This window comes from Solanum lycopersicum, chromosome 3 (genome assembly GCF_036512215.1).
Source record: "Solanum lycopersicum chromosome 3, SLM_r2.1".
NCBI lineage: Eukaryota > Viridiplantae > Streptophyta > Magnoliopsida > Solanales > Solanaceae > Solanum > Solanum lycopersicum.
The window spans coordinates 62,875,930-62,886,885 of record NC_090802.1 but is presented as its reverse complement, the minus strand read 5'-3'; the positions used below and the strand labels follow the sequence as shown (position 1 = coordinate 62,886,885).

Here is a 10,956-nt window from a genome sequence, read left to right as displayed (position 1 = left end):
CAATCACAAAACATATGCTTGATTTCTCTCATAGAATTAGAATATCAAACTCAAGATTATTTCCTTCTATATAATGAAAATCATAATATGTTATAATGATAGGCTACAAACCAAAGAGACAATCACAAAACATATGCTTGATTTCTTGACAAGTTTATTATTTGATGTAGATTGGATGATGATAAAAAATATTTTCTGTAAAAATTAAATATGTCATAGTATTCTTTCCAAAAGGTTTGTAACTACCGGGGACTACTCCTAGGCATCACACGGCGTACTTGACCTCTCGGAGGTCTTATATAAGTCTTTAGCTTCATTACATAACATCATGTAAAAATGGAGGGAATTAAAAAGTTTTCTTTAAATATAATATGAAAATCATTTCACAACAACAGAAGTCTTTATAATATATATATCTCAAAATCATCTACAAAAAACATGAGTAATAATGTATTGGGACGCAATCAAAAAAGTCTAAAACATAATAAAAGACATCAAGGAAACATAAGGATGTTGTCCTCGAATGCTATGAGGATTCACCAATCTTCAAGTTTCTCCAAACATAGGGTTCTAGTCTCCAAGTACTCAATCTCCCAAAGCCCCTACATTTGTCATGACCCGGGAGCACCTCCAAGTCACCACACGGCGTAATCAATCTCTCAAAGATTTTATACAAGTCTCTTAGCATTCATTCATCACATATTTATAGAAAGTAGTTCTGAATTAAAACTTCTCTCAATAATAGTCAAAATCTTTTATAAAACGTAAGAAAGAACTAAGTCTCGTCATAAGTTATCTTAGGCACAAGTCAACATCATAGAATCATAGCCTTGTCATTACCTATATTTGTAAATATAGAAAAATGTATGTAATTTTTTATTATAAAATTATCAATTAATTCTGAATACTTCATAAATCATCAATTTAAATCTTTTCATGCAAAAATCCATGCTTAAAATTCAAAATAATTTTTTTAAGATTTTGAAAGATGTTTAAAAAGCCCTTTAAAATTGGCTCCTTGAATTTGCTCTACATTTATAGTAAGTGGACAACCTTCCCCAACAGAATACTCATACAAATTATTTGACACTACAACTCAAAAGAATCAAATTATCAATTTTACATTTACGGAGTAACATTCCAAATTTGGTTAGTTGGTACCAATTGAGTTATCTATATTATATATAAAAGTTCCAAATTATAGATTATGACATCTTTGTTCAACTTTATGCAATAGATACGTTTTTTACAAAAAATAATTATACACTTCCATTGTGAAATATATTATCAATCAAAAGAATATTTGGAGTGATTACAAAGGATAGCCATCCATCATGTCCATATTCCTTCGATGAATATATCACAAATTACAATAAATAAATTAATAATTAAAAGAATAAGAAAATAAAAATAAAACTAATAATTTAAATAAAATGTATATTCATGCCTATTGCAACATAATATAAATAATTTTTTATCTATCTCCATTAGAATATATCACCTAACAAGTTAATAACATTTTATTAGGAAAAATGCACGAGTAGCATCACTTTATGTCTGAAATTTTAGAAACACATTTATATTATATTAAGGTCCTATTAATCTCTGGATTTATTTTATAAATAATTTTCTACTCCTTTTTGGCCAACGAGACACTATCTTGTGAGCCTAGCGGGTGTTGATATTTTTTTCAAACTAATATCACATATGTCGAAAAAAGGTAGAAAATTACTTATAAAATAAGTTTAGAAGATAGTAGGATCTGAGTATAATTCAAATATACCTATAAAATTTTAGGCATAGAATAAAAATACTTATGCATTTTCCACATTTTATTACTTAAAGCAATTTTGAATTACTTAAATAGTCCAAATTTTCACATAAGATCATCTTCATTCAACATGAAATTATGCTTTTTTTCTTAGTGACTAAGTTAGAAACATACAATTTATTCTGTCTCTCTCTTTCTACTACCCTAATCTTAAAATATATTTCCTCCATTTGCTTTTACTTATTACGATTTTACCTGACACATTTATTGAAAAACATATTTAATAATATAATATTTTGTAAAATTATCCTGTATTAAATGATGTCTGAGAAAATAATTTAGAAAATACTCTCTCGATTTACTTTTATTTGTCGTATTTTGATTTGAAACACTCTGATACTTATTAAGAAAATGATTATTCATATACGTATTTTATCAAACAATTCATATTAAATGTTGAGGTAGACATGGAAACATATTACTCCGCTCTTGATATAAAAAGTGACAAATAAAAATGAATTTATTTTAGAAAAATGTGACAAGTAAAAGTGTAAGTATTTAATGCTAAAATATGAAAAAATAAAATTATTGTTTTTTCTTGATATGTCAAAAGTGACAAATAAAATGAAAATCGATTTTAGGAATAAGTTATACTCCCTTCGCCCACACTTAATTGGCATGACTTCCTTTTTTAGAGTGAAGCTATAAAATTTTGAGCTAACATTTTATAATGAATATTTTCGTCATATTAATATGCAGAAAAATTTCAATTGTCATACTTTTCGTATAATTTTTGAATATTTAATTCTTTAAAAAAAATATTCAATCAACATAATCTAATTTAAATTTAAAAATTAACCAATTTAACTTTTCCAAAAGCATAACATTAAAAATAAAAATAGACAAAGCGAATACCCTAAAAGTACTACGAGGGACTAAACACAATATAGTTGTACAGTAGTTAACATTCTCTTCACGACCAATTGAAATTTAATCATTTTTTAAAATAAAAATAAAAATGTAAATCGTTAATTTATCACTCCGATTAAAATTTTTTTTCAAAAATGAAAGCGCTATAATTAGGTACCAGCATTCTCAAGAATGAAATTATGAGACTATGGAGTAACCTTGGATGACTATTTAACATAGGTAGACAAATAATTACATTTTCTATTGAATTCTGTATTATATTGCACTCATAAGAGCTAATCAGACAATAAAAAGGCAAAATAATTGTGATCTCGAGCAATGTATCAATGCCACTAATATTTTTAAGCACAAACGTGACATGAAGAGGACGCAATTATGTCCTAATTAATTTAACTTTTTGGAAGCGCACGAATTATTAGATTATTGATTAGTATCCTAATTTGTCTATAGTTATAATACAGTACTTCTTATAGAGTTGAACAAGAAGAGACACGCTTCTTACGTACGTAAATTATGTGAGGTGGAATATATATATCTACTTGTTTAATATGGGAATAGATGTCATGGACAAGATCAAATTAAAAGGCATACATATGTATAATACCATAAAAATCTTCTATTAAATTTTATATCAAATCAAACGACGTCACTCACGGTGAAACAGAAGAAGTAATACTATTAGCAAACAATTAGAAAGTTGTAAATTTGAATGGAGAAACAGCCACAGTAAATAAGCACGGGAGCATAAAGCATGATTATGAAGTCTATGCATATATATTAAAAAATTGGAGAAGCATTTTGGACATGGGCGTCTTCAAAAGTGTTTGTATTTTTTTAACTTATCAATATTAGTGTAAGGGTTCGTCTCCCAAGCTATGGAAGTTTGATATTTTTAATTCCAAGCATGCAGTATTTTTAGAATGTTTGGGATAAAAATATGATAAAGAATGGGAAATGTTTGTTCAGTTATCGAAGCTTTTATGATGTTTTTTTTTTATAATAATAATAATTAAAAAGAATTGTCAATTTTAGCTACTCATCACCGCATTATAAAACTTGCACCTACTAAAAAAATTTACTATTATTTTATTGAAAATTTAACTAAAAAATATTTAATGATTATTTTTATAGATATATTGATTGATCACTTAGAGGGGAAAAAGTGTGTTTTTTTACAAGAAAAAGTTACAAAGCTTTTCAAGCATTTTAGTAACAATCTATTTTTTGCATTTCAATAACAAATTTCATGTTATATAATATAAATTTCTCATGAATTTGTGTTAGCTTAAAAAACTATATTTCTATTAGTATTATTTCCTCCAATCCAGTTTAGCTGTTTTGCTTTTGTTTTTAGGTCGATTGTACCTAAGAATTCTAATTTCAACATCTCTGTGGCAAATATGATTATACAAAATTTAAAGAGTTACTAGCTGTCTTTAATTTAAAATTATAAGATTTTAATCATAAATTATGTATTTAATTAAATTAAAATGCTTGAATTAAAATCATACATAAGTTTCTATCACATCTCAATTAATTTATTTGATTCCAAGATTTATTATTTAATAAAGACATAATACATAAATATGTTTTTAACTTGTCATTAAATTACATTTTTATGCTTAAATTTTGAGTTTATACAAGTAGACACTTAAATTTATATTAAGTTGAACAAATAAACACACATGTTTGTCCTACGTATATTGTATCATGTAAAACTTGTGTGTGTTGTTCTATTTTATACAAATTTAAGTGTCTACTTGTGCGTATCTAAAGTTAAATGACATAAATATAAACGAAGATTAAGTTAAAGAACACGTTTATATATTATGTCTTTAATAGCCGCTTAATATGACTTCACAGCAGGGAGCAGGAGCCAGCTTGCCACATCTTCACTTGCGACTGTAGCATGTTTAGCAGTGACCAGAAAGTTAATGCTTTGGCCAAACTCCAAGACTTGGTGGACATGGAGGTAACGCCATAAACAAACAATTCTCTCTTTTTGCACTCTCAAAAATGAGAAAAAGTATATGCAAAAAAGTTAGTCCATTAAGGACAAAATTAGGAGTCAGATGAAAAGTGAAAAACCACAGTCGTATGCAGTGTGGTTAAGCATTTTGGCAGTATGTAGAGTGAGTAAAAAGGCAGGTTCATATTCTTGATAATTACTACTCCACTATATTTTATACCCTCTCTAATTGCTTTTTTAATACAATAGTGTACTTTCGTATAAACATAAAATTCAACTTTACAATTTTTATTTGTTTTAAAAAAAATAATTCATGATCACACTGAGTAATAATATTCTATTTTTCTGTTGCTTTTAAAATATCTTTTTAACTGTTTTTTTTTTAAGAAATATTTAAGTTCAAAATGTTTATACTAAAAATTGATACTTATCAAAAATATTTTTTGATAAAATAAAGGAGATGGGATATTAGAGTCAGAAGGAGCAGGGAGTTGTCGGGTGAAAGGGAGAGCGAGGAGTGAGGAAGCTTAAGAAGGCCGCACATTACACCAAAAGCGGACAGCACGCGGAGGAGGAGACTGACCGTACGGGCAAGCTAAACGGGTTAGTGAGTTTGAATGAATTTAGTAATATTTTTATTGTTCATGTATTTATATTTAAAAATGTATAAAAAAATTATACGTTTCTCATATTGAAATTATACAATCAACAATTTCTATATTATTGAACATTTCAAATTTTTAATTCCGACTCTGCTTTCATACGGGGTACCAAACAAGTTGCAGGTCACCATAGAGGTATAGCCCAAGCAACTCCAACACCAAAAAAAAAATAAAACGACTGCGCCACTCTCTAATCCTGCAGTCACTCTGTATGTAGTATGTACATAGACCATCCTGAGTAGGTCCGCCGGTCTACATTATTCCCCACACTCACCTCGATTACCCATCCCATTACTTGCAATTTTTAAAGATTGCTCAGTTCATTTAACTTAATTTAATTGCAAAAAATTGTTTAATTAATTACTGAAAAACGCAAAAACTGACAGATAGATTAAAAAGGAGAGAGTATCTCCACTTGATTAAAATTAAAATGACCAGAAGTAAATTAATTTGAAGTATAAAAAAAGAAACTTTTGGTTAGCATGTGAAGAAATAATGAGGGAAAGACGTAGTACTAGGTACTTACTTGCATTATGGAAAAACGAACATGTTGGATAGACAAAATAAGAATGCGTGTCATGGCAATAACAATTGGAAAATAGCTTTAATTTTTCATTTCATCCCTAATAACATATTTTGGTCGGAAGGACACGGTGTATTAGGAACTAAGTAAAATTTGGGGGAAAATATTGATAAATAGTGTTTGTCCATATAATTATTTATTATTTAATCATTTTATTTTGGAAAATAACCCAATTTTTTAAATAGTATTTGTGTCGAATTTTATCATTTGGAAACTTTTAAAAATTCAAATTATATGTTTAACTATTATCTATTAAGAAAACACTATCTGTAGTGATGAAATATGAAAGTGATAATATAATTATTGCTGAAAATGAAAAATAAGTTCGCTTCATCACATTCACATTGTATAAAATGATACTCGTTGCACTAACTCCGAACTACTATATTGCTCTAGTCTCATAGACACCACTCCCCTATTAAGTTATCCACTTTAGAATTGACACATATATTATGATAATAATAATTAGCATAATGAAGGTTACAAATTTACCCTTATTAATTATAATTTCAAAATGAATGAACTAAAACTTAGAAATTTTAAAAATTTGAACCCTAGTTCAACAACAGTAGAATAGTCGTAAGCACCCACCCAAGAGCCATTGGGCCAGTTAGATCATTTATTCATTGGGTGCTCTATGTTAATTTTATACAAATAACGCTTAATTTCTACATAGATATATATATATATACCGTAACGAAGTGAATGGGTGCTCGAGCACCTGGCAGACTCTATATGGGTCCGTCCCTGGTATAATAAGAATTTTTTTTGTTCATTCTTGATTTATCAAAAATGATAAATAAATAGAGACAACTAAAAGAGAAAATATGGATAAGTAAACGGAAATAAATGGACTACTTATTATTTGTTGCCATGAAAATCCAATAGACTTGATGCGAAAATCATAAATCTTGTTATGTAATACAAATTTACAATTAATTTTAATAATTTTTAGAACTTATAAATATAAACTATATTTGTTTGTTTTTTTAACATGTTTATGAAAACAAATTGAACTATGAGAGTGCCAATTTAGAAAAGCAAAAGAGTAAAAATAAAAAGTAAAAGTGAGAGTCGATAGGATAGGTGGGGTCAGATTCACCGCCAGATGGTGATCCTTTATAAGTCTTCACTCCATAGTCTCGGCTCTCACCTCTCACCTGACTTGACTGCAAACAAAATTAAAGCAATTACTGTAACTGCTATTTTTACACCCTGAAATAAGAAACAACATACACACTCCTCTCGAAAGTAACTCTCCTTTCGCCCCCATATTTAGGAAAAAAGCCTGAGACTAATTTAATTCTATCTTCTCTAATACCACTATTCCCTTTGCTCTTTTTCATTTACAAAAAGCAGCCAAAACGGGTCTACCTCTGTGGATGCTTGGTCTCGGCGTCGAACGCTTGCGAGCTGATATGAATCGCTTGCTCGCGTTACTCTTCCATCAGGTAATCAACATTTACTTTTTTGCCCTTATTTTAATTTTATAGCACGTACTAAATGTGATTTTTATTTGTACCTTAAAATAGGGAGTATTGGACGAGCAATTTCTGCAGCTGCAACAGTTACAAGATGAATCCTCCCCTAATTTCGTCTCTGAAGTTGTCAACATCTACTTCCAAGAGTCCGAAAAGCTCTTACGAAATCTCAGATCCTTGTTGTGAGTGTTTTTTTTTAAACTTTATTTGTAGGATTATGCTTAATATATTGTCGTTGTTGTTTTATAGAAGAGGTGAACTTACAAAAAGCGATTTTACTACTACTTTATTATTGTGGGCATGTCTTATATCAAGCGTGGGAGAAAAAGGAGGAAAAAGTTGTAGACTTTTTGATGGGTTTTAATACCTCCGAGTTTGTTATCTTTTACTAATGTTGTAGTACTCTTTTTATAATATGGCGAAAAAAAAAAAAAACAGGATGGATAGAGAGCTTTCGGACTACAAGAAAATGGGAGTGCATTTGAATCAGTTTATAGGAAGCAGTTCAAGCATTGGCGCAAAACGCGTCAGAAACGTCTGCGTCGCCTTTCGCGTTGCTTCCGAGCAGAATAACCGACTTGGGTAAGTAACCAACTTTTTTCTTATTTTTAAATAAATAAAAATAGGACCACTAAAACTGAAAAAAAGTTTGTTTTTCTCTTTCTCAGTTGTTTGAGAGCTCTAGAGTTGCTTGAGCATGAATATTGCTATCTCAAGAACAAACTTCATGAACTTTTCCAGGTAATTATTGACCGTATTGGCTACCAATATTTTTTTTACATTCCGAAAATCATGTTTGATCATAACTTTTGAAATAATTTAACAATTTTGCATTTTGCACCATAAAAATTTCAAAAACAACTTATATTCCTGGTCTCCTTTGAAATTTCACTACCAAACAAACCATAATAATTTTGAACATAGTACACACATATTCATCCTAGCTACTTTACACTATTTGTATTGATGAAAGTACGATATGCATTAATAAGTTAGATAGTATTCCTACTGTGTTTCTATAAAAAGTTATTGTAATGAACTTTAGCATTCAATAGTTCTGATCAATGATCATAGTTTGGTGCTACAGATAGAACAGCAAAGGCTGCTAGCCGCTGCAGTCAGGTACCCAGTTCAGCACTAAAACAAAAGTGGAGCCAAATGAGATAGCGTAAATTAGATTTTGAGTTTTTTTTTTTGTTTTTAATTTATGATCATAGTGAGGGGAGTAGCAAATGAATGTTTTGGGAAGTTTGAATGATGTGTGTAAATTTTGATTGTGGAATTTAAGTTTGTAGATTCGGCTTTTATGACTTTTAACTTTATGGAAATGTCACTTTATATTTTTCTACGTACTTGTTAACAGCAAAAGCCAAACAGTAGCCAATCAAAAAATCTTGGTTATTAAAAACATCAGTCAAGTTGAATGAGTGTTTCTGCATGTAAAGAATATTTTATCTGTTTGTATCAATCAACGTCGATGTCGACAAGTTCAAACAGTAAAGGATCATTTGAAGATTCTGCATTAAATGTTGGCGTAACCTATCTGTGCTTTAACTACAATTCACAGTTAATGCAATTTGCACCATAATTTAAAAATAACTTTTGACAGAAAAAATTCAAAAGTAGAATTTGAACATTTTGGGATATTAATGAACCTAGATGCATTAAGATCATTGATTCATTTGATACTCCTATATGATTAACGCTGTGCAACTCAAGAAATATATTCCATGATCGATTTATGAAAATAAATGATATCGCACTTTTCATTTGTTCACATTGACAATGAATCTAGGAAATCCTGATGCTCTGCGCCAGGCTACAAGGATCTAGATTTAGCTAGTTGATAATACTTACAAAAATGTCATTTCCTTTTAATATTAAAACAATTGTGAATTTATTTTCGGATGATTATAGTGTTTTCGAAGATAAAATTCATAAAGAGCCACTTTTCAATATCTATAATTAACAAAATACCTTTATTATGGGCTTAAAAATTTCACACGTGAAACTCTAAGATATAGCTAGAGCTATTAATTTTGTAAAAATTTACTAATAATCCCTTAAAATTGATGTGGTGTGATACATTAGAATCTTGTGATACATGGTAAATGATACATAGTAACTTAAAACTGGCACGTTATTGGATAACAGTTCATGTAGATATTCAAAGAGACTCTGGATTTTAAACTTGGGCTTTGTGAATGGAAAACTGGACCGGTAAATGCTAACACAGTTCATGATTGGGCCCAGCCCGCCTAAAACACTGTAGAGTCCATATTTCTTAGATACTGGGCTTTACGGTCAAAACTGAACTGAGTTTTCTCGTTTGGGCCCATTTGCCTACAGCTCCATTGCTCATCAGTTTTCCAAACTTTACCTAAATATACTATTTTTAAGAAAATATTACTTCATTTATAGTAATAATATTTTTTTCACTTGATCACTTTTAGTACATTTATAATCCAATTTTAATACATATTACAGAGAACAATTTATAAAACACATATAATATAAGTTTTATTAATAAATAATATATTTTAAACGAAATAGTTATGAAATATTTTAACTGTTATATATTGCATACATAATTCAATTTTAATACAAATTGCAGATTTATTATAATATTGCTATATATTGATAGGAATTGTAATTAATAAAAAGTAGTAATTATTTATTAAAATGTATCTTATAAAGTAATTTTATTATCATCGATAAATGATCATCAAATTTTATAACTTAGTTCTTACTGGCCTAGATTCATTTCAATTTAGATCTAGAATTGGAAGTATCATAAGTTTACGACTCTCTTCGTCCATATTTACATGTTCATTTTTAATTTCATACATCCTTTTAAAAGCAATATGTAAAATTTTAATTTTAATATGTCAATCTTACTAATTATATAAGTCATTTGAATGTTGAGAAATGAACAATATACTAAATAATAAATAAGAATCAATATAAAAATAATAGATTGTTTCTTTAATTTACCGAATCAAACAAATAAAAGTACATATTATGGTGGACCAGTAAAGGCATGGATTATGAGAAAGAAGAAAAGTTTCATTTGGCCAAATAATCTCTGAATTGATGTTCTACGAGTGCCTCCTTTTTTTTTTCTTCACATCTTTATATCGCAAATTATTATCCACAAAAACATTACAAATATCTAATTCCATATTCGTCAAATTATAAAGTGGCAAATTAAAAAAACATGTGCCTACTTTTCTATTAATACATTCGAGCACATTCTGCATAAGCCCTTCCATTATGTCTTTAAAAATGAAGCTTTCCAATTTGAGAAATCAAAACTATAGGAAAATAATCAATTAAAATGATAGAACCTAATGTCTGGAATCACCATCTAATTGTTATTATCTCAAAAAGTTATTTTTTAAAATAGTACATATTAATTATTTGATTATATAAAAAGTTAACTTTAATTACGTATATTCAATAAACGTGTATTTGTTAAAATGTCAACCTCTCCAGCCACATGAATTGAGAAAATCGAGCATAGAGGGTCAATTGGGCAACGCGCAGATTGGTGCTCCACA

The 10,956-nt window shown here is 28.7% G+C and overlaps 1 protein-coding gene and 1 long non-coding RNA gene across 2 annotated transcripts; one reads left to right on the top strand and one right to left on the bottom strand.

Moving 5' to 3' along the window:
* Nucleotides 1-6,860: 6,860 nt before the first annotated feature.
* On the bottom strand, nucleotides 6,861-7,396 carry LOC138347371 (uncharacterized). Its single transcript, XR_011220235.1, has 2 exons — nucleotides 7,290-7,396; nucleotides 6,861-7,084 (listed from the first exon to the last, which is right to left on the bottom strand). It is a non-coding gene; the product is annotated as an uncharacterized lncRNA (long non-coding RNA).
* On the top strand, nucleotides 7,069-8,744 carry LOC101250875 (pseudo histidine-containing phosphotransfer protein 6). The gene is made up of 5 exons (XM_004235907.5): nucleotides 7,069-7,366; nucleotides 7,448-7,578; nucleotides 7,835-7,978; nucleotides 8,065-8,137; nucleotides 8,484-8,744. The coding sequence occupies exons 1-5, from the start codon at nucleotides 7,298-7,300 to the stop codon at nucleotides 8,535-8,537; spliced, it is 471 nt and encodes a 156-aa protein (XP_004235955.1). The 5' UTR covers nucleotides 7,069-7,297; the 3' UTR covers nucleotides 8,538-8,744.
* The last annotated feature ends 2,212 nt before the right edge of the window (nucleotides 8,745-10,956 follow it).